The 26,473-nt window shown below is 59.6% G+C and overlaps 1 protein-coding gene and 1 long non-coding RNA gene across 7 annotated transcripts; one reads left to right on the forward strand and one right to left on the reverse strand.

The window, feature by feature from the left end:
* Nucleotides 1-1,416: 1,416 nt before the first annotated feature.
* Nucleotides 1,417-19,442, forward strand: ECE1 (endothelin converting enzyme 1). 6 transcript variants are annotated; one of them, XM_064172160.1, is made up of 18 exons: nt 1,417-1,511; nt 5,771-5,857; nt 6,745-6,883; nt 7,961-8,173; nt 10,252-10,376; nt 12,666-12,878; nt 12,964-13,155; nt 13,687-13,829; nt 13,917-14,031; nt 14,249-14,359; nt 14,575-14,673; nt 14,790-14,867; nt 15,228-15,331; nt 15,491-15,601; nt 16,211-16,278; nt 16,361-16,551; nt 16,643-16,738; nt 17,913-19,442. In XM_064172160.1, the coding sequence occupies exons 1-18, from the start codon at nt 1,509-1,511 to the stop codon at nt 18,087-18,089; spliced, it is 2,265 nt and encodes a 754-aa protein (XP_064028230.1). In that variant the 5' UTR covers nt 1,417-1,508; the 3' UTR covers nt 18,090-19,442. The 6 variants fall into 6 exon arrangements, with proteins under 6 accessions (XP_064028230.1, XP_064028234.1, XP_064028229.1 ...); XM_064172159.1 differs by lacking the exon at nt 1,417-1,511 and adding an exon at nt 2,871-2,963; XM_064172162.1 differs by lacking the exon at nt 1,417-1,511 and adding an exon at nt 2,896-2,963 and having other exon boundaries at nt 5,621-5,857.
* On the reverse strand, nt 4,577-6,404 carry LOC135190620 (uncharacterized). The gene is made up of 2 exons (XR_010308577.1): nt 6,259-6,404; nt 4,577-5,882 (listed from the first exon to the last, which is right to left on the reverse strand). It is a non-coding gene; the product is annotated as an uncharacterized LOC135190620 (long non-coding RNA).
* Nucleotides 19,443-26,473: the final 7,031 nt, after the last annotated feature.

Raw genomic sequence — 26,473 nt, forward strand, 5'->3', positions numbered from 1 at the left:
ATGCACAACTGCACTCTTGAGGGCTTGGCTGCTCACAGCAGTGTCTGCTTGCACTCTCATGGGGTTGCACACTCATGGGATTGCACACTTAAGGGATTGCAGACTTAGGAGGTTGCACACTTACAGGGCTGCACACTCATAGGTTTGCACACTGGTGGCGTTGTACACTGTGGGTTTGCAAGCTCATGGAATTGCAGGCTTGTGGAGTTGCACAGAAGAGTTTGCACAGTTGTGGAGTTGAACTCTTCTGGATTTGCACACTTGTGGAACTGCACCCTCGGGGGACAGAGCACTCGTGGGTTTGCACACTCATGATATGCCATGCTTGTGGCACTGCAGGCCTGTGGGACTTGCACACTCGTGGGACAGCACACTTGTGGGGATGCAGTCTTGTGGGACAGCACACTTGTGGGGATGTAGATTTGTGGGGGTGCAGGGTTGTGGGGATGCAGGGTTGTGGGGGTGTAGGGTTGTGGGAATGCAGATTTGTGGGGGTGCAGGGTTGTGGGGATGCAGGGTTGTGGGGGTGCAGGGTTGTGGGGGTGTAGGGTTGTGGGAATGCAGATTTGTGGGGGTGCAGGGTTGTGGGGATGCAGGGTTGTGGGGGTGCAGGGTTGTGGGGGTGTAGGGTTGTGGGGATGCAGATTTGTGGGGGTGCAGGGTTGTGGGGGTGCAGGGTTGTGGGGATGCAGATTTGTGGGGGTGCAGGGTTGTGGGGGTGCAGAGTTGTGGGGGTGCAGGGCTGTGGGGATGCAGATTTGTGGGGGTGCAGGGTTGTGAGGATGCAGAGTTGTGGGGGTGCAGATTTGTGGGGATGCAGATTTGTGGGGATGCAGGGTTGTGAGGATGCAGAGTTGTGGGGGTGCAGGGCTGTGGGGGGTGCAGGGCTGTGGGGGTGCAGGGCTGCAAGGTTGTGGGGATGCAGATTTGTGGGGGTGCAGGGTTGTGGGGGTGCAGGGTTGTGGGGGTGCAGGGTTGTGGGGGTGCAGGGCTGTGGGGGGTGCAGGGCTGTGGAGGTGCAGGGTTGCAACATTGCACACTCAGGGGGTCGCACACTTGTAGGGTTGCAGCCTCCACGGTTTGCACACCTGCACCTTCGCGCACTTGTGGATCTCCACGCCTCTGGGGCTGCACACACTCGTGGTATTTCTCACTCGGGGGTTGCTCACTTAGGGACCCCCACGCCCGTGGGGACCACACGCTTGCAGGAGCACCGCCAGGCTTCCTTTGCTCCCCTGTTGGCGAGCGAGCTGCGCTGATTTACGGCGGGGAAGGGGAGGAGAGACGATCTCAGCAGCTGAACGGAGCCGCGGGGACCCCCAACCCGGGGTTTGGCCCCCTCGAAAGAGTTAAGGAGGCGAGCGCGGAAGCCCTGCCCCCCCCCCGGCTCCATTGGATCCCATCGCAGGTACAGCCTGCGCCTGCCGCCCCTCCGCAGGCCGTGGCCGGAGCAGCAGCGCCCGGGAGGGGGCTCGCCCCACGGGGGCCCGGCGGCAGCGGGGGGTACCATGGTGAGTGGGGAAGCCAGCGTGGGCAGTGGGAGGGGGTCAGCATGGTGAGCGGGGGCCAGCCCGCACCCCAAACCCAGAGAGAGTTGGGACTGGGGCGCATGAGCGAAGTGGGTCGGGCGGCCATGCGTCTCTCGTGGGATGCCCGGCGTGACCCTACGGGTTTCCCCATTGCACCCCGTGAGACCTCCCCCACTGCACCTCAAGGGATCCCCATGCACCCCATAGGCACCCCAAGGGACCTCCCTGCCCCCCCAAGGGAACCCCACGCACCGGTACAATGCTCTCATTGCACCCCTGAGGGACCCCCATGAACCCCACGGGAGCCCCTTCGTACCCCTGTACAAGTCCCGCTGCACCCCGGGGGACGCCTGCTCACCCCCGCGGGACCTCGCTGCGCCCCCAAGGGATCCCCCGGTCAATCCCAAGGGGATCCCCATGCACCCCCAGAGGGAACCCCCGAGGCACCCTCCAGAGACCTTCCAGCATCCTCAAAGGGTCCTCCGTGTGTGCCCATGGGATGCCCCTTTGCACCTCCATAAGACCCTCCTAAGCCCCCATGCTCACACCCACAGAACCCCCATGCACCCCCCCTTGGGACCCCCGTTGTACCCCGATGCGCTGCTGTTGGGACTCCCCCTGCACCCCTAAACCGTCCCTCTTGCACCCCCACTGCACCCCTTAGCATCTCTGGCTGCTTTGCCCTACCCCTTCGATCCAACTTTGCTTTGGGACCCCCAAGGTAGGGACCCCCCAAATGGGGTCCCCCTCCCCGAACATGGTCCCCCCAGGGCATCCCCCAGCCCTTAACCCAAGCCCGCAGGGGTTCTCTCTTTGTAAGAGGGGTGCGGGATGCCCACACCGCCAGCGGCACCCACTTTTTTTGGGGGGGCTATTTGCAAATATTCCCAAACTGGACTGTTCCACCCTGTCCCACCCCCACCCCCCCAAATAGTTTTTTTGGGGCTTTTTTTCTCCCTTTTAGGCTTTTTTTAATATATCTGCACGGAGACTCCCCCCCAAAACCCCCAAACAACCCAACCCTGGGCGCCCCCCACCCCTAACTTTCTTCCTCCCGAGGCTGAGCGTCCGCTCCCAACCCCCCCTTCCCAGTACCCCCTAATTAACAGCAGGGTCCCTAATTAGCGCCAGGGCCCCCTAATTGCTCCGCTGGGCATCCCCGCGGCGAGGCTGAGCCGCAGGCCGGGGAGGTGGCACCCATGGGTGCCGGGGGGCTGGAGGTGGGTGCTGCCGGGGCAGGCGGAGGTTTTAGGGGCGGCTGGGGGGGGGATTGGGGGGGGGGGTTGGGGGGAGTGGTGCCGGCGGCGTTCGGCAGCGGCGCTCGGAGCGTCACGGCCGAGCCCAGCCCAGCCCAGCCGCGATGGTGGCTCCGAAATGGCGCCGGGGCGGGAGCTGAGCGCGGCCGGCGGCGGCTCGGCGAGCCCCGACACCGGGGTGAGGGGCTCCGAAAGAGGGGGTGAGGGGGGGGGCAGCGGGGTAGTGGGTGCCTCCCCCTCCCCTGTCCTCCCTCCCTCTCTCCCCATTCCTCCGGGAAGTTGTTTGGCAGCCGCGGGCTTGGGGATCCGTGGGGGTTATTGTTTGGGATGCGAGTGGGATGATTTGGGGCTAAAGCAGGCAAATCCGGGCCCGGCTGGGGGCTTTGGAGAGCGAGTGTGGAGGGGGGGGGGGAGGAGGGGGTCAAGTGTGGGGTGTGTGTCCCCAGGCAGCACCCTTGGGTGCCCGCCGCCACCCCGCCCTGTGGGAGATGGGGAAATGCGCTTTTAGTGTGGTTTAAGCGAGCAACGGAGATGGGGGCGGGGGAGGGGGGGGGGGAAGAGAAACGAACACCCCCCCCCCCCCCCGTTTGGACCCAAAAAAAGGGATGTGCTCCCTCGCCGCGGAGAGCACCCTGGGGTGCTGCGCTGCGCTGCCCTGCCCTGCTGCTCCCAGGTTTAGGGAGGGAATGGGGTGGGTGGGGGGGACACGGGGGGCGATAAATACCTCCCAGACCGAATTTCCCCCACGTTAAAGGATGCTGCGGGTTGGTGCCGGGGAGGGGGTGGGGAGGGTTCGAGCTCGGATTGGGATCTCTGGTGGCTGAGATGGGGCCGAGCCAGAACATCCTTCAGGGAAAGCGGAGGATCGGGACTTCTCCCTGCTTGTTTCCGTCAGCTCCCTCTCTTCCCCCTCTCTTCCCCCTCTCTTCCCCCTCTCTTCCCCCTCTCTTCCCCCTCTCTTCCCCCTCTCTTCCCCCTCTCTTCCCCCTCTCTTCCCCCTCTCTTCCCCCTCTCTTCCCCCTCTCTTCCCCCTCTCTTCCCCCTCTCTTCCCCCTCTCTTCCCCCTCTCTTCCCCCTCTCTTCCCCCTCTCTTCCCCCTCTCTTCCCCCTCTCTTCCCCCTCTCTTCCCCCTCTCTTCCCCCTCTCTTCCCCCTCTCTTCCCCCTCTCTTCCCCCTCTCTTCCCCCTCTCTTCCCCCTCTCTTCCCCCTCTCTTCCCCCTCTCTTCCCCCTCTCTTCCCCCTCTCTTCCCCCTCTCTTCCCCCTCTCTTCCCCCTCTCTTCCCCCTCTCTTCCCCCTCTCTTCCCCCTCTCTTCCCCCTCTCTTCCCCCTCTCTTCCCCCTCTCTTCCCCCTCTCTTCCCCCTCTCTTCCCCCTCTCTTCCCCCTCTCTTCCCCCTCTCTTCCCCCTCTCTTCCCCCTCTCTTCCCCCTCTCTTCCCCCTCTCTTCCCCCTCTCTTCCCCCTCTCTTCCCCCTCTCTTCCCCCTCCTTTTTTTCCCTTTCCCCCCTGACTTTTTCTCCTTTCCCCCTGTTTCCAGTCAGGGGCAGGCAGACATAGGGAAACATCACCCCAAAGCTCCTCATTTCCTCAGGAAACTGAGTGCAAGCCTTGGCTGGAAGCTGGGACTCGGGAATTCGGTGCTTTGGAGCCCTGGGGGCTTCATGGGACCCCCCTCCCCCCTCTGTGGTGTGAGCAGGGATTCGTGCCCGGAGCTGGGAATTTCAACCATGTGCAAAGTGCAAAAACAGGGGGAAAAAGTGAAAGGGGGTGGGAAAAAATCATCCGAAGGCAGATTTCAGCAGCGATAACATCTTGCAGTTAAAGCTTTTTCACCTCGAGCTCTGCAGGCTCGAAGTGGGCACCTGAGGGACGTTTTTGGGACTGGAAATAGTATTTTTTGGCATAACCAGGGAGAGGAAGTGCCTTTTTAATCCTTTTTCCTCCTCGAGTAGTTTTGCTTGGTTAGTTAAACCCAGGGTGTGATTGGGGATTCAGGAAGAGGATGGGATTTGGGAAGAGCATGGGATTTGTTACTAATTGTGCAAGGGCAGGCTTGGGAAGTTTGTTACTGGAGTCGGGGCTGAGAATTGGCAGTTTCGCTGCCTGCACCTTCCTGCCAGGGGCACCTGAGGCTGGGCTGTGCCGCGCTCGGATCGCCTCCATGCCTTTGAGCATGATGGAAGCAGGATGGGGACATCCCCGAGGTGCAGACCCTCACCCTGTGCCACACGCGGGGTGAAGGGATGTGACCGGTGGTGGGGGTCGGGGTGGGTGTTGCGAGGCTCACCCCTCGGCAGCTGGCAGAGGTTGTTTTCCCCGAGGGAGACAATCCGGCCGGCTGGCAGGGCTGTGCCAGGGGGGAAGGAAACGGCGGCGGCACGATAAGGGCTGGCTGCCAACCCTGAGGTTTTCCCTTGTTTTTCTACTGCGGGATGAGGTAAGAGCCGGGCACCGGTGCGAGATAACAGCCGCGGCACAAGGAGCCAGGAGGGAGCCCGTCGGCAGTCCCGGTTCAAGGTGCCCTTCGGGTGCTCCGAAGGCTGTTTTGGGGTGCGCAGGGGTCGTGGCCGGGCGTGGATTCGGGGTGAAAAGCTCTTTCCTTTGCTACCAGCCTGTCTCCGGCGGCCGGTACACCGGGGATCCCTGGAGCATGGGGGTCCCTCTCCTTGATTCGGAGCTGGGAACTGGTGGAGGAGGACCCGGCTTTATTCCAGCCTGAAGAAGGGGAGGTTGCACAACCCGGCCCCGGGGGGAAAGCGAGGCGGGTTCGGGCTTCACTCAGCTTTTGGCTCCAGCCCTTGTTGCTTTCCATAACCTTCCTCCGGCGTTTTGTTTAGCGCTTTACTGCCCTGGAGCCATTCGGGGTTTAGCTGCCTGCAGGAGAAGGTGTTTTTAGAGGGTTCATATTCCTTCCTCGCCCTCCTTCCTCCTCCTCTTCCTTGACCCCGAGCCGCTGAGCACCTCTGCTTGCCCATCTCGCCGTGCAGATGTCGACGTACAAGCGGGCGACGCTGGACGACGAGGAGCCCCTGGACTCCATCAGCGAAGGCGATGGGTACCCAAACGGCTTCCAGGTAGGGCTTCATCTGCAGCTTCCTTCTGAGAGGAGGGAAAGAAGACTTTAGGTCCTGGCAAGCTGCAGAGGGGCTTGCAGAAGTGTTTTCTGCCCTGGGCTAGCTTTCCGTGGGGCAAAGTCCAGCATGGGCAGAGCCATGTTGGCTCCGCTGCCCTTTGCTCCCCTCCCAGCGCTCGGAGCCAGTGACAGGAGAGTCTATCTCAGCTGTTTGCAGCACCCCAGAGCCCAGTTTTTCAACCCTCCCAACCCCTTCCCTGCGTGGCCAGGGTGAGCAATTATCACAGCGGTGGCAGTTTTGTCCCTACACAAAAGGGATTTGGTTAATTCCTCCCTGAGCAGCAGGAAAGCAGCTTAAAAGGGTGAGAAAACTCCCCCACGGCTGCCAGCGTCCAGCCTCACCGGGGAGGTTTGTGGCCGCGGCGATGGTGCCGGCGGTGGCCCCGGGCCCAGCTCCGTCTCTGGCTCCTGGAACGGTGTTTTCTGCCCCCAGACCAGAGCTCTGCTGGGGTTTTATTTCCCCCGTCGGAGCCGTCTCCGCTCGGGATGTTTCCTGGGGATGTTTTTCGGCTGAGTGGGAGTATCCTGTTCTGGCCCTTCCCGCCACCCCCGCGGCCCCCACCCTGCCCCGGAGCCGGCAGCAGGGATGGGGACAGCGTTGGGGGGGTTCCAGCCGTGCTCGAGGAACGGTGTGGGGCAGCAGGTGAGCTGGCCCAGGCACTCTCCTCGTCTCTTTCCTGCCATTGTGCCGCCTTTCCTGGCCACTTTCTGGAAGGCAGCTGCTGTCTTTCCCAGCGTCGGCCACGCCGTGGGCTGTGGGAAGCAGCGTGGGGGGCCATGTCCGTGGGGTTTTCTGCCAGTGGGGAAACGACCTTGCTTTTCCCACAGGTGAACTTCGGCTCCAGGAGCAGCCAGGGGTGCTGGGCTGAGCGGACGCGCACCGAGAAGCAGCTGATGGTGGCGGTGGGGGTGCTGCTGGCCGTGCTGGCTGCCTGTCTGATGGGTCTCATCTTCCAGTACAGAGCCAGTAAGTCCTCACACCTCGTGGGGATCCTGCCCCTTCCATCAGGGTGGGTTGCTGAGGGGTTCCCTGCGATGGGATGGTTGGGTTCAAGATGGGATGCTCAGCTGCATCCCTCACCCCACAGTGGGATTCTTCAGGAGGGGTGTTTGGGTGTGGGGTGGGATGCTTGGGAGCAAAACAGGTGGTCACCTGCATGCCTTGTGCCAGGGTGAGATGCTTGTTGGCATCAGTTAGCAACAGTGTGGCCAGCAGGACCAGAGCAGAGATTGTAGCCCTGGGTTGGGCACTGGTGAGGCCACACCTCAAATCCTGAATGTGGTTTGGGGCCACTCACTTTATGAAGGACACTGAGGGACTGGAGCTGTGTCCAGAGAGGGACAAGGAAGCTGTCAAGGGTCTGGAGAACAGGGCTGGTGAGGAACAGGTGAGTGACTTGGGGTTTAGTCTGGAGAAGAGGAGGCTGAGGTGAGAGCTCATTGCCCTCTTCAGCTCCGTGAAAGGATGTTGCAGCCAAGTGAGGGTTGGTCTTGTCTCTCAAAGAACAAGTGATAGGACAAGAGGGAGCAGCCGCAGGTTGCCCCAGGGAAGGTTTAGTTGGACAGGAGGAACAGTTTCTTCTCCAAGAGGGCTGTCAAGGCCTGGCACAGGCTGCCCAGGGCAGTGGTGGAGCTCCCATCTCTGGAAGGGTTTCAAAGCCACAGAGATGCTGAAGGACATAGTTTAGTGGTGATCTGGCAGTGCTGAGTCAGACTTGATCTTAAAGGTACCTTCCAGCCAAAGTGATTCCGTGGTTCCTGGAGCTTGATGCTTGAGCACAGGATGGGATGCTCACCTGCTTCTTTCATCCCAGAGTGGGATCTTTGGGTGTAGGGTATGATGCTTGCCTGCATCCCTTGCCCTGGGATGGGATCTCAGGTGCAGGGCACTGGTCTCCATCACTGGCCCTGGAGTGGGATGTTAAGGAACAAAGGGAGCAGCTCAGGCAGCAGGTGGGATATTTGCCCACAGCCTCCCTCGTGGGGCAGGATGCTCCCCAGTGTGACTTGTTGGAGGAACTGAGCCCATCCTTCTCCCACACAGGGCCACCTGCTGTGTGCCTGTCCGAAGCCTGCATCTCCGTCACCAGCTCCATCCTCAGCTCGCTGGACCGGGCAGTGAATCCCTGCGAGGACTTCTTCAGCTACGCCTGCGGGGGCTGGATCAAGGCCAACCCTCTCCCCGATGGCCACTCCCGCTGGGGCACCTTCAACAACCTCTGGGAGCACAACCAGGCCATCATGAAGCACCTGCTGGGTGAGCACTGGGCAGCAAGGGGGAGACCCCCATGGTGCTGGGGAGCCCCGTTGGGGTCTGGGGGATGCTGAAATCGTGTCCCTGGGGGAGTGAGGTCAGACTGGAAGCCCAGTGACAAGCCAGCCCGTGAGGCACACACCATGAGGGCGATGGGGAGCAGGTCCTGGCTGCGGCTGCTCCTCTGGCTACCCCTGGGACTTCTGGCTGTGGTGTTGTGCCGAGTAAGGGAAAGGTCCTGGCCTTGGCTCTGCGAGCCCTGTGGCAGCGTTCCCAGCAGCTCTGACATCCACGGTTTGAGCCCCAGACCACATCCAGCGGCCGTAGCAAGCCCGGTGTCACCCCAAGGATACGGAGCTTTCCTCCTGCTAGGGTTTCCAGCAGCCTTTTATGTGTGTGGGGGGGAAGGGGGGAGGGGGCTGGCTGCTGATCTGCCATTGTGGGGTGGCCAAAGCTGCCCTGGCAGAGGGAGGCTCCCGGGCTCGGGCTCTGCGTGCGAGCAGCGGCGCGGGGAGGCTTAGCCAAGGCACTGGCAGGGACGGTTTGTTCGAGCCCTGAGCAAACAGCTGGCTCCTTATCAGCACTTCCCACTGAGCTGGGGCTGACTGCTCTGGCCAGAGAAGGTTTGAGAAGAGCAGGAGGACTCGGGTTGGGGGGGTGTGGGTGTGGGAATGGCTTCATCCTTGGGTTCTTCCCGCAGCAATCTGGCGCTGGGTTGTTTTTACCGGGAGAAGGGAGCCAGGCCCCCAGCCAAGTGGCTGTGCTTGGCATTTCCTTGAATTCCTTGGAGCTGAGGGACCTTTAGTTAATAAACCCACAGAGCTGGGAAGCCAAAGGTGCAAGCTGTGTCATGAGGAAAATAGTAATAATCCAAACCTCCCACCCTGAAGCCCTTGAGGGAAGCAGAACTGTGCAGGGGGGAGTGAAGAAAAAATGACAGGATGGTTTTGGAGGGGAAAAATGAGTTTATTGTTCCTGCCTGCAGGAGGAAAGAACAGGGCTAGGGAGCACCAGGATGGGGGCAAGGGCAGCGTGGGGGGGCTGGATGGTGCTGGGAACATCACAGCTGCTGGGAAAATGCTTTTGCTTTGTTCCTTTCTTTATCTTTCTGTTCCAAAGATCTGGAGCAGTTGCTGCTGGTGGGAGAGGAGATGGGGGAAGCAGGCTGGGAAGGGTGAGAGGCTGTGGGATGCTCTTGGGGTCATGGAGGGCACTGGTGGGGTGATCCTCAAGGCCTTGGAGCTTGGGTTCAGCAGTGCCAAATGTGTGAGGCCGAACCTAGGCACAAACCCAGGCTGGGTGTAGAATGGGTTGAGAGCAGCCCTGAAGAAAGAGACTTGGAGGTGTTGGGTGCTGAGAAGCTGCCCAGGAGCCAGCAGTGCCCTCCTGGAGCCCAGCAGGCAGCTGTGAGCTGGGCTGCAGCCAGAGCAGTGTGGGCAGCAGGGCAGGAGAGGGCATTGTGCCCCTTGGCTCTGCTCAGACCTCAGCTCCAGTCCTGCCTCCAGTGCTGCTGTCCCCAGCAGCAGAAGGACACAGAGCTGTGGAGTGAGGCCAGAGGAGGCCACAGAGGTGATGGCAGGGCTGGAGCAGCTCTGCTGTGAGCACAGGCTGAGGGAGCTGGGGGGGTGCAGCCTGCAGAGGAGAAGGCTCCAGGGGCACCTTAGAGCTGCTGCCAGTGCCTGAAGGGATCCTGCAGGAAGGCTGCAGAGGGACTTGTGCTGAGGGGGTCTGAGCCAGGCTAAGGGGGAATGGTTTGGAGCTGAGGAAGAAGCTCTTTAATATAAGGGTGGTGAGAGTCTGGCAGAGATCACTCAGGGAGCTTGTGGATGCCTCTCCCTGGAGGTGTTGAAGGCCAGGCTGGACAAGGCCTTCAGTACCTGTCTGAGAGGTTGCAGTAGATGATCTCTGAGGTCCCTTCCCACCTGAGCCGTTCCAGGATGCTATGAAAATGAGGCTGAATAATTCTCTGGTGGAAGAGTGTGGGGCACAGCGTGGAGTAGTGGGCTGGGTGGGGGGGATGCTGGTGTCCTGGGGGGCCCATGTGAACAGACCTCCCTTGCTCCCCTGGGTGCCTCCTGCAGAGAACACCACTGCCAACGTGTCGAGCGAGGCGGAGCGCAAGGCGCAGCGCTACTACCAAGCCTGCATGAACGAGAGCAAGATCGAGGAGCTGCGAGCCACCCCCCTCGTGGAGCTCATCCAGAAGGTTTGTCCCTTTGCTGCAGGCACCAGGACAGGTTGGGGCTGCCCTGCTGGAAAGCAGCTCCGTGGAGAAAGACCTCCTGCATGGGCAGCAGTGTGCCCTTGTGGCCAAGAGAGCTAATGGCAGCCTGGGTGGCATCAGCAACAGTGTGGCCAGCAGGGCTAGGGAGGTTCTGCTCCCCCCCACTCTGCCCTGCTGAGACCACACCTGGAATGCTGTGTCCAGTTTTGGGCTTCCCATTCCCTGAGAGACAGGGACCTGCTGGAGAGAGTCCAGCAGAGAGCCACGAGGATGACTGTGGGACTTGAGCATCTCCCCTGTGGAGAGAGCCTGAGAGCCCTGGGGGTGCTTAGTCTGGAGAGGAGAAGGCTGAGAGGAGATCTGAGCAATGAGCACAAACATCTGAGGGGTGGGGGGCAAGGGGCTGGGGCCAAGCTCTGATGGGTGCTCAGCAGCAGTAAGCCAAGGAGCAACAGCTCCAAACTGGAACAGAGAAGCTCAACAGGAGGAGAGACTTCTTTGCAGTGAGGGTGGCAGAGCCCTGGAGCAGGCTGCCCAGAGAGGTTGTGGATGCCTGGATGCATTCCTGTGCCAGCTGCCCTGGGTGATGCTGGGTTGGACTGGATGACCTCTGGAGGTCCCTCCCAACCTCTAGAGTTGTGTGGTTCTGTGAGCTGCCACGCTCCCTCTGCAGAACGGGAGGAAAAGTTCACTCGTGGGCAACCCCAGCAACCTCCAGACCCCCTTGCTGCTGGGGATGAGCATCCACCAGAGAGCTGCTGGGATTGAGAGCCTCTCCTGGGCTTTCTAGCCCCGCTGCAAGATGGTTTCCCTCAGGAGGGCTACTGGGGGAGGTTTAACCAACTGAAGAGGATTGAGGCTCACTGCTTCCAGGTGGCCAGACACTGGATGTGCTCTCCAGTGAGGGTGGGGAGACCCTGGAACAGGTTGCTGTGGGAGGCTGTGGATGCCCCCTTCCTGGAGGTGTTCAAGGCCAGGGTGGATGAGGCCTTGAGCAAGCTGGGCTAGTAGGAGGTGTCCTTGCTCTTGGTAGGGAGGTTGCCACTGGGTGATCTCCAAGGTGTCTGTCCCCATGATTGCCACTGGATGATCTCTAAGGTGTCTGTGCCCCTGGTAGGGAGGTTGCCACTGGATGATCCCTAAGGTGTCCTTGCCCATGGTAGGGAGGTTGCCCCTGGATGATCTCTAAGGTGTCCTTGCCCATGGTAGGGAGGTTGCCCCTGGATGATCTCTAAGGTGTCCTTGCCCATGGTAGGGAGGTTGCCACTGGATGATCTCTAAGGTGTCCTTGCCCATGGTAGGGAGGTTGCCACTGGATGATCCCTAAGGTGTCCTTGCCCATGGTAGGGAGGTTGCCCCTGGATGATCTCTAAGGTGTCCTTGCCCATGGTAGGGAGGTTGCCACTGGATGATCTCTAAGGTGTCCTTGCCCATGGTAGGGAGGTTGCCACTGGATGATCCCTAAGGTGTCCTTGCCCATGGTAGGGAGGTTGCCCCTGGATGATCTCTAAGGTGTCCTTGCCCATGGTAGGGAGGTTGCCACTGGATGATCTCTAAGGTGTCCTTGCCCATGGTAGGGAGGTTGCCACTGGATGATCTCTAAGGTGTCCTTGCCCATGGTAGGGAGGTTGCCACTGGATGATCTCTAAGGTGTCTGCGCCCCAGGTAGGGAGGTTGCCACTGGATGATCTCTAAGGTGTCCTTGCCCATGGTAGGGAGGTTGCCACTGGATGATCTCTAAGGTGTCTGTGCCCATGGTAGGGAGGTTGCCACTGGATGATCCCTAAGGTGTCCTTGCCCATGGTAGGGAGGTTGCCACTGGATGATCTCTAAGGTGTCCTTGCCCATGGTAGGGAGGTTGCCACTGGATGATCTCTAAGGTGTCTGCGCCCCTGGTAGGGAGGTTGCCCCTGGATGATCTCTAAGGTGTCCTTGCCCATGGTAGGGAGGTTGCCACTGGATGATCTCTAAGGTGTCCTTGCCCATGGTAGGGAGGTTGCCACTGGATGATCTCCAAGGTATCTGTGCCCATGATAGGGAGGCTGCAGCTGCATGATCTTTAAGGTCCCCTCCAACCTAAACCAATCTACAGATGTAAGGAACAGGCTGCCCAGGGGCGTGGTGAAGTCACAAGTAGATGTGGCCTGCTGGGACATGGTCTGGTGGTCATGGAGGTGTCTGCTAGAAGGTTGAGCTCGATGACCTTAGAGATCTCTTCCAACCTTAAGGATTCTGTGCCTTACTCCAAACCTGGTTGCTGTCTGTCCCCAGCTGGGCGGCTGGAACATCACAGGGCCCTGGGCGGGCGACAGCTTCAACGCGACGCTGCGGGAGGTGGCCGCTCACTACCGCACCTCGCCCTTCTTCTCCGTCTACGTCAGCGCCGACTCCAAGAACTCCAACAGCAACGTCATCCAGGTGGATCAGTCGGGGCTGGGCCTGCCCTCGCGGGACTACTACCTCAACAAGACGGAGAACGAGAAGGTGAGGCCGCCTGGGCAGGCGGTGCCCGGGTGATGCAGATGGGTGGCACCCACCCTGCCGACCGCCGCCCTGTGCCGCCCCCCAGGTGCTCGCTGGGTACCTGAACTACATGGTGCAGCTGGGCATGTTCCTGGGAGGCAGCGACGAGGAGTCCACGCGGCAGCAGATGCAGCAGATCTTGGACTTCGAGACGGCGTTGGCCAACATCACCATCCCGCAGGAGAAGCACCGGGACGAGGAGGTCATCTACCATAAAATGACGGCTGGGGAGCTGAAGGTGAGGGTGCAGGCGCCGGAGCTGCTCCGGAGTGCTTCGGGCAGGGGCCGGGTGGGTGGGGGTGATGCAGCTCCTCCGAGGAAGCCTGGTGTTGGTCAACGCCTCTCGGGCAGCTCTTGTGCAACAGCCTGGCCCGTGTCCTCCTTGGGGAGATCCCCCCCTGACTCATCCCTCCCAGCCCCTGGACCACCCCTGAGGCCAGTAGCTGCCCTGCCACGGCGCTGACGCCGGCGCAGCGCTGCTGCCCAAGGTCCAGGGTGGACGTCAGCCTGGCCACCTCCCAGCGTCCCCGAGGGGCACTCAAGGGTTGTGTCAATATTTTTGACACCCGCCCCACTTTCTTTTCCTCTGTGGGAGGAAATTGTTTACTCTCCTCTGACCTTTGGAGGATGCTGCTGTTATGGGAACCGATCTCTGCAGCATCAGCCCCGGTCTGAGTGATCCAGCTGAGCCTGCAGCTTCCAGCTTGGAAGTGGCTGCCACCTCCCTCTGCTGGTTTTTGAGTCCACAGCAGCAGCATGGCTTTTGCAGGAGCTGGCTCCGGCCGTGGACTGGATGCCCTTCCTCTCCACGGTCTTCTACCCTGTGGAGATCAACGAGTCAGAGCCTGTCGTGGTCTATGCCAAGGAGTATCTGGAGCAGGTCTCTGACCTCATCCTGGCCACTGATAAATGGTGAGAGCCCCCAGCCCATGCAGAGAGGGGTGCCCAGGGTGGGCAGGTTTTGGTTCTGCTCCCTGCTCACCACTTCTCTCGCTGCAGCCTTCTCAACAACTACATGATCTGGAACCTGGTGCGGAAAACCAGCCCCTTCCTGGACCAGCGCTTCCAGGATGCCGAGGAGAAGTTCATGGAAGTGATGTATGGGACAAAGAAGGTGAGGGCAGGGCCCCCAGGCCACCCTTAAACCAACAGCAGTGTTTTAAGTGAAGTCCCCATCAGATTGCATCTGAAAAATAGGGATATGGGGCAGGTTCTGGGATGGCATCTCTGGCACAGTGGGGTGGGTGCGAAGCTCATCTCCCAGTGGGAATTGGGAAGGTCAAGGGGCTTTGGCTGTGCCACCAGTGACAACCACCTCCTGTGCCATGCAGACCTGCCTCCCGCGCTGGAAGTTCTGCATCAGCGACACGGACAACAACCTGGGCTTTGCCCTGGGGGCCATGTTCGTCAAGGCCACCTTTGCAGAAGACAGCAAGCAGGTGGTAGGTCCCTGAGTGAGCAGTGGGCAAGCTACCCCCACAGGGCATGGTTGGGGCAAGCAGCATTTCCCTGCCCGCCTGTCCTCCAGGGCTCCGCTCACTGCGCTCCTCACCAGTGTGCGTGGCCTCAGCATCCTGCCTTCCTCTCCACCATTGTGTGGAGTCTTCGAGTTCTCTGGGGTGGGACACCTGATGTTGGCCCACTTTGTTTTGTCCAGGCAGAGGAAATGATTGCAGAGATTAAAACAGCCTTTGAGGAAAGCCTGGAGAGCCTGCAGTGGATGGACGAGGAGACGAGGAGATCAGCCAAAGAGAAGGTGAGGCGCCGGCAGCGGCGCTGGGGAGGAGAGGAGGGTGATGGTTGGAGGCTGGTGGAGCTGGGTGAGCCCATCCTGCCATCACCAAACCCACTCGGGTCCTTGTCACCCTTCAGGCAGATGCCATCTACAACATGATTGGCTACCCCAAGTTCATCATGGACCCCAAGGAGCTGGACAAAGTCTTTAACGATGTGAGTTGGTTAGACAGGACTCCGCGGCCTCCTCTTGCCCCCTGCACTAGCATGCTCAGGACGTGCCCATCGCCGTGGGCTTGGGGCAGCCCTGGTTTCCTCCAGAAAGGTCCCACTGATCTTTCTCTGGGGGCTTGCAAGAGAGCTGGAGGTCAGTCCTGGGGTGGCTGTGGCTCTCAGGATCTCTGCCTGGGAAGAGGAGGAGCTGTTTTGTGAGGGTGATTCATTGCCCTCCCGAGACTCCACACATGTTGGAGAGGAGATACAGGAGTGGCTGCAACTCAGCTGGCTCTGGAGGCTCCACCCTGACCAGGGAGGGAGGAGCAGAGCTGGGTGACCACCACACCTTGTGCTTTGCAGTATGAGGCTGTGTCTGACCTCTACTTCGAGAACGTGATGCAGTTCTACAACTTCTCAGCCAGGGTCACCGCCGACCAACTCCGCAAGCCCCCAAACCGGGACCAGTAAGTCCTGCGCTTGGCAGGGATACTGCAACACCTGCAGCACCCGGGTTTGGTGTCCCCCACACCGTGCTGGGAGTGAAATGTGGGCTGGTAGCTTTGCACCCTGAGTGCATGGCATCGGAGCAAACATTGGTGCTGGCTGTGTCCATGTCCCTGCAGGTGGAGCATGACCCCTCCGACGGTCAATGCCTACTACTCACCCACCAAGAACGAGATCGTCTTCCCTGCTGGCATCCTCCAGGCCCCTTTTTACACCCGTGCCTCTCCCAAGTAAGAGCCCAGGCAGGATTCCAAATTTCCTCCCACCCCCAGAGCAGAGGCTGAGCCACAGAACCACAGAATTATCCAGGTTGGAAAAGACCTCTGGGATCATCGAGTCCATCCTATCACCTAACCCTTCTAGTTAACTAAACCATGGCACTGAGTGCCTCAGTCAGGCTCCTTTTAATCATCCCCAGGCATGGGGACTCCACCACCTCCCTGGGCAGCCCATTCCAGTGCAAATGTCCCAATGTCACCATCTCCTTCTGCAGGTCACTGAACTCTGGAGGGATCAGGGTGGTGGTGGGCAAATGTCCCAGTGTCACCATCTCCTTCTGCAGGTCACTGAACTCTGGAGGGATTGGGGTGGTGGTGGGCAAATGTCCCAGTGTCACCATCTCCTTCTGCAGGTCACTGAACTCTGGAGGGATCGGGGTGGTGGTGGGCAAATGTTCCAATGTCACCATCTCCTTCTGCAGGTCACTGAACTCTGGAGGGATCAGGGTGGTGGTGGGCAAATGTCCCAATGTCACCATCTCCTTCTGCAGGTCACTGAACTTTGGAGGAATTGGGGTGGTGGTGGGCAAATGTCCCAATGTCACCATCTTCTTCCTGCAGGTCACTGAACTTCGGAGGGATCGGGGTGGTGGTGGGCCACGAGCTGACTCATGCCTTTGATGACCAAGGTATGGGCAGGGCCGGGTGGGTGCGTGGGCAGCTGGAGGGGTGGCTGGCAGGGTGCCGAAGGAGCTGCTGTGCTGTCGGCAGGCAGGGAGTATGACAAGGACGGCAACCTGCGGCCCTGGTGGAAGAACTCCTCGGTGGAGGCCTTCAAGAGGCAGACAGAGTGCATGGTGGAGCAGTACGGCAACTACACCGTCAACGGCGAGGCCGTCAACGGCAAGCACACCCTGGGCGAGAACATCGCCGACAACGGCGGCCTCAAGGCTGCCTACCGGGTAGGACCACGGCGCCGGGGAGATGGGCTGGTGGCACAGTGTGGTGGCATCGGTGCTGTCCCTTATGCCCGCTCTGCTTCTTGGTCTCCAGGCCTATCAGAACTGGCTGAAAAAGAATGGAGATGAGGAAACCCTCCCAACCCTGGGCCTCACCAACCACCAGCTCTTCTTCGTTGGCTTTGCCCAGGTAGGTCACTCAGTGGTGGGCAGGGAGGATGGGCTAGCAGGTTGTGAGGGGTGGAGGCATACCCAAGTGGGATTTGGGAAGGTGTGGCAGCAGAACTGAGGTGGTGGGTGGAGAGCCAGATTAGGGTGGTGCTGGATAAACAATGAGACAGCTGGAACCTGAGCTGCATTGGTGCCCATCATGCAAGCAGGAGGGTGTGGTTTGGTGCCAGCTGGGATCCTGTGGTTGTCTCCGGAGAGGCTGCCTGTTGGGTGGAGAGCCATATCAGGGTCATGCTGGTACAAAATGAGCTTGAGCTGTTGTTGCCTATCACACAAGGTTGGGTTGGACCTCAAAGATCATCCAGTTCCATGGGCAGGAACACCTCCCACTAGCCCAGGTTGCTCCAGGTCTCAACCAGCCTGGCTTTGAATATCTTGGCTGGGGGAGAGCATCCACAGCCTCCCCGGGCAGCCTGTTCCAGTGTCTGCCCACCCTCCCTCTCAAGAACTTCTTCCTCATCTCCACTGTCCACCTCCCCTCTCTCAGCTCAAAGCCATTGTCGCAGCCCTTGTCGGAAGCCCCTTTCTGTAGGACCCGTGGGCTGCGGCAGTGGCTGTGGCAGTGGCAGTGGTGGCTGCGGAGGTGGTGGCAGCAGCTGCGGCAGTGGCAGCAGTGGCAGCAGTGGCAGTGGCAGCTGCGGCGGTGGCTGTGGCAGCAGCAGTGGCAGCTGTGGCAGTGGTGGCTGCGGCAGCGGCAGTGGTGGCTGCGGCGGCAGTGGTGGCTGCGGCTGTGGCAGTGGTGCCTGCGGTGGCAGTGGTGGCTGCGGCTGTGGCAGTGGCGGCTGCGGCAGTGGCAGTGGTGGCTGTGGAGGTGGTGGCAGTGGCGGCGGCTGCGGCAGTGGCGGCGGTGGCTGTGGCAGCGGCAGTGGCGGCTGCGGCAGTGGCAGTGGTGGCTGTGGAGGTGGTGGCAGGGGCTGCGGCAGTGGCAGCAGCGGCTCTGGCAGTGGCTGCGGCAGTGGCAGCAGCGGCTCTGGCAGTGGCTGCGGCAGTGGCAGCAGCGGCTCTGGCAGGGGCTGCGGCAGTGGCAGCAGCGGCTCTGGCAGGGGCTGCGGCAGTGGCAGCAGCGGCTCTGGCAGTGGCAGTGGCTGCGGCAGTGGCAGCCGCGGTGCCCAGCGCTGTCGCCTCCGTTGCAGGTGTGGTGCTCGGTCCGCACGCCCGAGAGCTCTCACGAGGGGCTCATCACCGACCCGCACAGCCCCTCGCGCTTCCGCGTCATCGGTACCGTCTCCAACTCCCGGGAGTTCGCCGAGCATTTTGGCTGCCCCCTCGGCTCCCCCATGAACCCCCCCAAGAAGTGCGAGGTGTGGTGATGGGCTGAAGGGGAGCTCCCAGCCGCAGGCTCTCCGTCCTCCGCCGCCAGCTGGATTTCCTGCAGGCCTCCTCCGGCGAGGCTCGAACCACTTCTCGGTGCACCGAGCTGCCCAGCGGCGGCGGCGGCCCAGGTTCAACCCACTGTGAAACCTTCCTCATCCCCCTCGCTGGTTTGTGAAATGACTTCCATCTGGGGGCTCTGCCCGCCACGACCGGGCCCACCGTGTGGAGGCACCGACCCCCGGCGAAGGCACCACAGGCTGCTCCAGCACCTCTCTGCTGCGAGGCGACAAAGGGACCGCGGCGGCCGCGGCCAGGCTGGCTGCGTGTCCCGGCACAGCTGACGAACCTTCCTCTCTCCAAAGATGAGCACATGAGGGTGGAAAATCTTTTGAAGAGCTGGGTTTTTTTTAATTTCTTTTCTTTTTGGGGGGGATGAGGGAAGGGAAATCTCCTTTTTTAATTCATGCCTCGTGGAATACACTGGAAACATTCAGGGGAAATGCATTTAGAAGCCTTTTTGTGTTTGTTTTTAGGAAGAGATTAGGATATTTATTAATTTGGGGGGTTGGTTGATTTGTTTTATTCACTCAGTGCAGCTGTAGATGCAGCAGCCTCTGGTGACAGTCCCTTGGCCAGGGAAGCTGGATGAGGCTGGGGCTGCAAACAACCGGCCCCAGATCCCAGCTGTTTTGTTCTCCTGGAGGGACCATCAGGGGATGCTGATGGGGAGATCTGGGATAGCGAGCTGGGGCCACCCTGCAGGGATGCAGCAGCTCCTGGGACCAGCTTTAATTTTGGAATGCAAAGGGAAAAAGATGTGCCAAAGATGTGACCCAGGTGGTGACAAGGGGGAGGGGCACGCAGCTGCTTCTCGCTCCTGTCCCCCTCTGCAGTGGGCTCAGGTGCGGTTGCCTGGCCCAGCAGCTTCCCCAGGCTGCTCCTGCCGCTGCTTCGCTCTGCCCTCTGCCTGCTCTCTGCACCCAGGAAACTGCAAGCCCCGAAACCAGGCCCCAGACCTCCATCCCTCCTTGGCCAGTCTGGCACTGGTGTGAGCTCTGCCTGGGGTGGGGGCGAGGAGCTCTCTTGAGGGGGGGTTTGGTTTGTTGGTTTGGTTTCAAATGCTCTTTTTGGAGGTCTCGAGAGGAAACCACTGAGAGCAGCTCAGGTTTCTGCGTGTTGCCTCCTGGGGAACCTTCTTGCTCCAGAGGGAAAGCAAAGACCTGGAGGGGTTTTTAATATTTATATGGAAAAGGAGGGAAGGGGGAGGGGGGGGGTGACCTTTTTTACCTATTTTTTCACGCTGCTGTGGAGCTTGTCTTAATGGAAATAATAAAGAACTTTTTACTGGGCTGGAGCTGCTGAAGCCTTGGTTTGTTCTGACAGCAAGAGGCCCTTTATCTGCTGCTGAAACCATCCCGTGCTGACACAGCCGAGCTGAGGAGGCTTTTCCCAGCCTGTGCTTGGCAGCTGTCACCTCTCTTGGAGCCTGAAGCCAGGCCTTTGTGCCCAGGGCTCTCATTCACTGCGGGTGGTTGGTTGCTTTCCACCTCTAGTGGAACAAATCTAGAACAAGGCTTATGAGGAGCAGCCGAGGGGGCTGGGGGTGTTCAGTTTGAGGAAGAGGAGGCTCAGGGGGGAGCTCATTGCTCTCTACAGCTCCCTGCAAGGAGGCTGGAGTGTGGTAGGGGTTGGCCCCTTCTCTCTAGGAAGAAGGGACAGGATGAGAGAAAACAGCCTGAAATTGTGCCAGGGCAGGTTTAGGTTGGCCACGAGGAACAATTTCTTTGCTGTAAGAGCAGTCAGGCACTGGCACAGGCTGCCCAGGGAGGTGGTGGAGTCCCCATCCCTGGAGGTGTTCGATAAAGGTGTGGCCATGGCAGCTGGGGACATGGTTTAGTGGCCATGGTGGTGCTAGGTTGGTGGTTGGACTGGAAGATCTTAGAGGCCTTTTCCAGCTGAAACAATTCCATGATTCTCTGAAGCACAGGATGGGTTTGCTGCTGGGGTGAGCAGCACTGAGCCAGCAGCGTGCCGGGGATGTGAGTGCTGCATAAGAGGGAAAACTTCCCTCTTGCTGTTTCCCCTCTGTTTTCTCTCCCAGATTGGATCAAAACCCACTAATAGATCGTTCACCTTCCGCTTGTGTGCCTCAGCGTGAGGCTCTGGCTCTCCTGCAGTGCTGGCAGAGCTGCTGCAGCTGTTGTTTGCTCCAGGATCCGGCTGGAGATGGTAGAGCAAACCCGCAGAGGGCGGTGGAGCCGAGAAGATCGCTGCCTGCGCCCTCCGCTCCCAGGCTGGCAGCAGTTAGCACCGCTCCTGGTGTGCTGTTTTGGCCTGGATTTGGCCTCCCGTGTTGAAAACACGGTGGAATTCCTGCGTTCCTCGGGAGCCAGAGGAGCAGCACGGAGGTGGAGGGGAAGGAGTCGCTGCGTGGGGAGAGCAGGGCTGGGCTGGAAGGGTGTTTGCCCAGCTGCAAGGGGCAGGGCGGGGAGCAGGGGAGCACAGCCCGACACAGGACCCGGGTAGAGGTGGCTGAACCCTCCGCAAGGGAAACAGTTTGGCGTTCTGAGGCTTACTCACAGAGAGGAACTTGGCAGGGGCTGATGTGAGCACAGCAGAGGGGACAGCCCCAGCGCAGGAAGGGTTTAGAGGGCGAGCTCCAGCTTGTGTGGTGGCAGGGGGATGGCACGGTCAAGGCTCCCCTCGGAGCCGGGGTGGCTGCTTCCCTCTGGAGCCGAGGTGGCTGCCTGGCTGGCAGGGAGCTGCCAGGAGCAGGGAGTGAATCATCCCCTCGCGTGTCTGTGCCTGGCATGGGCCTGCCCGACCCTGGGTGGCATTCGCTTCATTTCGCAGCCGGCTGTGCCCTGGAGCACAAAGACGTTTGCCCAGGGCTGAGCCTGGGCAGGAGGAGGAATGGAGAAGGCTCCAAGCAGGGCTTGGGTGGGGATTTTTTTCTGTCTTTCTCTTTTTGCCCAGAGGGTGTTGGAAGGGGATCAGTGGGGGAAAAGCAGCAGAAGCTCATAAAGAGAGGCACTGCTGAGCTGTGCAGGGTGGCAGCCTCCTCTTGCCTGCCTTAGCCTCTTCAGGATTGTTCAGCCTGGAGAAGAGGAGGCTGAGGGCAGACCTCATTGCTCTCTACACTCTCTGAAAGGAGGCTGGAGTGAGGTGGGTTTGGTCTCTCCTCCCAAGTAGCAGGGCCTAGGACAAGAGGAAATGGGCTCAGGTTGCAGCAGGGAAGGTTCAGGCTGGACATTAGGAACAATTTCTTCACCAAAAAGGTCACTGGGCACTGGCACAGGCTGCCCAGGGAGGTGGTGGGGTCACCATCCCTGGAGGGGGTTAAAACCACTTGGATGGGGAGCTTAGGGGCATGGTCTGACAGTTGTGTACAGGGAGATGTTAGGTTATGGTCGGACTGAATGATCTCAGGGTGTCTTCCAGCCAGGTGATGCTGTGCAAGCAGGCTCCTGGAGCCTCCCCAGTGAGCTGGAAGTGGGGCTTGCTGGCAGGTTTGGTGGTGCACAGGCAGAAGCCCAGGTGCCAGAGGCTGAACCCAACTACCTTAGCTGCTCTTCTGCCCAGTATGTCCTCTCTAATACATCACAAGAGTGCTGGGGTCACCTCCTGGGACCATCAGCAGGGACAGAGAAGGAGCCAAAAGCTTGCTCAAACAATTGCTGCAGGAAGACAGCTCATTTCCAGTGCCACCCCAGTTATTTATTCTTAGAGAACCACAGAGTTGTTTCAGTTGGAAAGCCCTCTGAGATCACTGAGTCCAACCATCAGCCCAACACCACCATGGCCATCAAACCACGTCCCAAAGTGTCATGGCCACAGGCTTCTTGAGCACCTCCAGGGGTGGGAACTCTACCACCTCCCTGGGCTGCCTGTTCCAGTGCCTGGCAGTTCTGAAGCTCTTTGCCACATGCTTGTGAGCATCTCTGCTTCGCCAGGTATGTGAGGGGCTGGTGGGACTGGAGGAAGGGTTGGTGATGCCCTGAAAGAAGAGCTCAGCATTGTGAACTCTAATTGCTACTAGAGCTAGCAGGGAAAAAGGGAGGAAAAATGAAAAGGAGAGAAACCAGAGGCAGTAGGAAGGGTGTGAATCCAGCTGGTGCCTGCTCAGACTTGCCAAATCTGCAGGTTTTGTTGGCCAAATCATCCTCTGTGGGGTAGCAGGGAAGAGACTTACCTGCTTCTTCCCCTTAGGGAAAAACTGAAATGGTGAAAAGGTGCCTGGGGGCAGATACAGACCAGAGGAGGTTTCAGGCAGAGCCAAGAGCTTGGCCTCTTGGCCTGGCCAGCAAGCTTTGGGAGCTTCAGCAGCAAATGGAGGTGGGGGAATGCTGTTTTTTTTCCCTTTCTGAATGGGCACAATGAAGGGAGAGATTTAAAGACAGTGGAGCTGGGAGGCTGGTTCACAGCTGTGTTTACAGGCAGCTCTTTGTGCAGAACAGAGGGAGCTGTGGATGGCAGTTTGCTCTTGGTATGAATTTCCTTCCACATGAGGCAGGGGACTAGCAGAGATGCTGCAGGACAAATGATGTGCCTAGGAGGTGGCCAATGGAGCAGTGCTGGCCTCTGACACCCCCTCCAAGAGCACACAGCTTCACTTGCACCCTCAAAATGAGCACTGCAAAGCCTTTCTGAGCTGTGAGGGGATTCATCTTCCCAGTGGGTTGCAGGCAGGAGGGATGAGCTGTGAGAGCAGCAGCTCTCCAGGATGCCTGGAGATCTATCAGTCCTTGGGCAAGCCCCCTACAAGGATCAAAGTTTTACCTTTGCTTTCCCATTTTTGGGGAGTGGGGGAGTAGTTGGCCTTGATTTGAGGTCATTCTTGTTCCTCTCTCCACTTAGCTTTCCTGGTGGGGAGTCTCCAGTTGGTCTGGCAAGTTGGAGGCTGCAGAGGAAAATTGGCTGAGGAAAAATAAAGCTACTCAGAGCCCTGCTCTAAATGTTTGTACCTGGCTGCTGATGGAAATAGTCCCCATCCAGGGCTTCTTTACAGGCTGGCAAGGCTTGGGTGGGCTTTTTTCCCTTCCAGAAATCTCAGTGTTTTCTATTTCATGCCATTCCCCACAGGCAGTTGGAGGGACATGTGAGCTCTCCTCATCCCAAGTGTTTCCCTGACCCCAGTGCAGAGCAGAAAGCACAGGAAGGGAAATGAAATATCACACTGGTCATCTTCAGTACCAGCTCCACTAATAACTCCTGGCACCATGCAGGGAGCTTTTTGGTGTGGCTGTGTCCTGTAGATAGCACCTGAGTAAGTAAGAAACTATCCCAGCCACACAGCTGCTCTCAGCAGAGGTCAGTGTGGCAGCCTGCAGGAGCAGTTCTTTGGAGGTGGCACCACAGATGGGTGAGCCTTGGGGTGCACTGCAGTCCTGTGTTGGCACGGGTGGGCATAATGTCCTAACCCTGCCCTGCACAGACCTACTGGTTAGTAAGAGAGAGCTAATAGACACTAGAGCTCCTAAGTGAGACAGGTGAGACACTGAACAGGTCGTGGATGATGCTCCTTCTGTGACAGTTTAGGAGCTACCTGTCCCCCCACCCCCCCTATGAAATCAGACTAGGCTTAGCTGTCTGGAGTTAAGAAATGAAGCTTTATAGTGGCAGCTTAGCACAAGATACAAGCAGATATTTACAATGGAATCATAGAATCAGGCAGGTTGGAAGAGAGCTCCAAGCTCACCCAGCCCAGCCTAGCACCCAGCCCTGCCCAACCAACCGACCCTGGCACTCAGTGCCCCAGCCAGGCTTGGCTGCAACACCTCCAGCCACACAGACTCCACCACCTCCCTGGGCAGCCCATTCCAATGCCAATCACTCTCTCTGACAACAACTTCCTAACAACATCCAGCCTCAACCTGCCCTGCCACAGCTTCAGCCTGGGGCCCCTTCTTCTGTCCCTGGCTGCCTGGCAGCAGAGCCCAACCCCACCTGGCTACAGCCTCCCTGCAGGCAGCTGCAGACAGCAATCAGCTCTGCCCTGAGCCTCCTCTGCTGCAGGCTGCACCCCCCCAGCTCCCTCAGCCTCTCCTCACAGGGCTGTGCTCCAGGCCCCTCCCCAGCTTTGTCACCCTTTTCTGGACACCTTCCAGCGCCTCAACATCTCTCTTGAAGTGTCCCTTCCAGTGAATACTTCAGAGCCTGACTCAGCAGGGACAATGGGCTCAAGACCTTTAGATTATCTTCTGACTGCTGAGTTTTGCTGCTCAGTAGGTCAAGGGAGGTTCTCCTTCCCCTCTGCTCTGCCCTGATGAGGCCTCATCTGGAGTACTGTGTCCAGTTCTGGGCCCCCCAGATCGAGAAGGGCAGGGAGCTGCCTGAGAGAGCACAGAGCCACAAAAACAATTAAGGGAGTGGAGCATCTTCCTTATGAGGAGAGCCAGAGGCAGCTGAGGCTGTGCTGCTGGGAGAGAAGGAGACTAAGGGCTGACCTGATTCATGTTGATAAACATGTGCAGGATGCATGCCAGGAGGCTGGAGCCAGGCTCTGCTCAGCGATGCCCAGTGCCTGGACAAGGGGCAATGGGTGGGAGTTGAGGCATAGGAGGTTCCATGTGAACCAGAGGAAGAGGGTGACAGAGCACTGGAACAGGCTGCCCAGGGGGGTTGTGCTGTCTTCCTCTGTGGAGGTATCCAAGAATCACCTGGATGCATTCCAGTGTGATCTGCTCTAGGTGCTGCTGCTCTGGCAGTGGGGCTGGAGCAGAGGAGCTGTCGAGGTCCCTTCCAGCCTCTGACATTCTGTGACTTTATGATTCTCTCCCTTCAGAGCTGTATTTGAAGCCCCCAAATTACTTCTCTGCTTACAGATGGGGCTGCTGTGGCTCTGTTGGGTTGGGTTTCTTTGGTGTGCAAGGCTCCAGTCTTCGTCTGTCAGCTTCCAGTGCCTCCCTCAGTGCCTGGAAACACCACCGAGAGAGCCATCGGCTGAAAGCAGCTTTTCACTTTCAAGGGTTTATTTGTGCTTGCTTTAAAGTATTATCTTCCTCCTAAACTCGCAGCTGCCTCGGGGCTGCAGCAGACGAGACGCAAATAAACTCTGGAGGGCTCTCCTGGAGCAGTTGGTGCAGGCTGGGCTGGGCGACAGGGGGTGGCAGTACCTGGCGGCACTGGGAGCGCTTGCCTGGGACGTGCGGCGCAGCAGGAAGCTCGGTAGGTGCCAGCGGGCTGGAATGAGCCCTTGGGAGCCAGCAGCCAGGCAGGACAAGTCAGGGCAATCCGGCAGCTGCTTGAGTCTGCCCCGAGGACCCTTTTATCTACCCAAGATGGCACAAACTGCCGTCGGCCCTGCCAAGCTCAGCCCAGCGGTGGTCCCAAGGAGGATGCTGCAGCCTGGCTGCGAATTGCTGAAGGTGGCAATGGTGCAGCAGCCCTTGGGAGGCAAAGGCAGGGGGGCAGGGGTGTGAGGAGAGGTCCAGAGAGCCCTCCCCACACCTGTCCCCATTGGCAGTGGTGAGCTCCTCTAGGGGGCAGCTGGCACTCCCTCAGCCACCATGCCACCCTTGCTCAGATGCCATATCACACCCGAGGGCAGCTGGCACTCCCCCAGCAGTGGTGTCACCCATGGGAGCTGCTAGGCCTCCCTGGGACACCCTGTCACTTTCACGAGGCTGCTGCCCACCCCCGAACCACCCTGTCACCCCGAGAGGCTGCCCTGATGCCATGCCACCCTCAGGAATGACCCAGCCTCCCTCAGCCACCATGTGCCTTGGGGGCTGCTGGGCCTCCCCCTGCTGCCATAGAATCACAGAATCAAGCAGCATTGCAGAGAGCTCCAAGCTCATCCAGCCCAACCTAGCACCCAGCCCTGCCCAACCAACCAGACCATGGCACTCAGTGCCCCAGCCAGCCTTGGCTGCAACACCTCCAGCCACACAGACTCCACCACCTCCCTGGGCAGCCCATTCCAATGCCAATCACTCTCTCTGACAACAACTTCCTAACAACATCCAGCCTCAACCTGCCCTGCCACAGCTTCAGCCTGGGGCCCCTTCTTCTGTCCCTGGCTGCCTGGCAGCAGAGCCCAACCCCACCTGGCTACAGCCTCCCTGCAGGCAGCTGCAGGCAGCAATGAGCTCTGCCCTGAGCCTCCTCTGCTGCAGGCTGCACCCCCCCAGCTCCCTCAGCCTCTCCTCACAGGGCTGTGCTCCAGGCCCCTCCCCAGCCTTGCTGCCCTTCTCTCAACACCTTCCAGCACCTCAACATCTCTCTGCAATGGAGGAGCCCAGAACTGGACACAGCACTCCAGGGGTGTCCTGAGCAGTGCTGAGCACAGGGGCAGAAGAACCTCCCTTGTCCTGCTGCCCACACTGCTCCTGAGCCAGCCCAGGATGCCATTGGCTCTGCTGCCCACCTGGGCACTGCT

Source organism: Pogoniulus pusillus, chromosome 36, assembly GCF_015220805.1.
Source record: "Pogoniulus pusillus isolate bPogPus1 chromosome 36, bPogPus1.pri, whole genome shotgun sequence".
Classification (NCBI taxonomy): domain Eukaryota; kingdom Metazoa; phylum Chordata; class Aves; order Piciformes; family Lybiidae; genus Pogoniulus; species Pogoniulus pusillus.

Bases quoted from the DNA above. Each gene is read 5' to 3' on its own strand.
- ECE1 (XM_064172159.1), top strand. From the start codon at position 2,904: ATGGCGCCGGGGCGGGAGCTGAGCGCGGCCGGCGGCGGCTCGGCGAGC. The intron at 14,032-14,248 runs GTGAGGGCAGGG...TGTGCCATGCAG, and splicing joins TGATGTATGGGACAAAGAAG to ACCTGCCTCCCGCGCTGGAA. The intron at 15,602-16,210 runs GTAAGAGCCCAG...TTCTTCCTGCAG, and splicing joins TACACCCGTGCCTCTCCCAA to GTCACTGAACTTCGGAGGGA.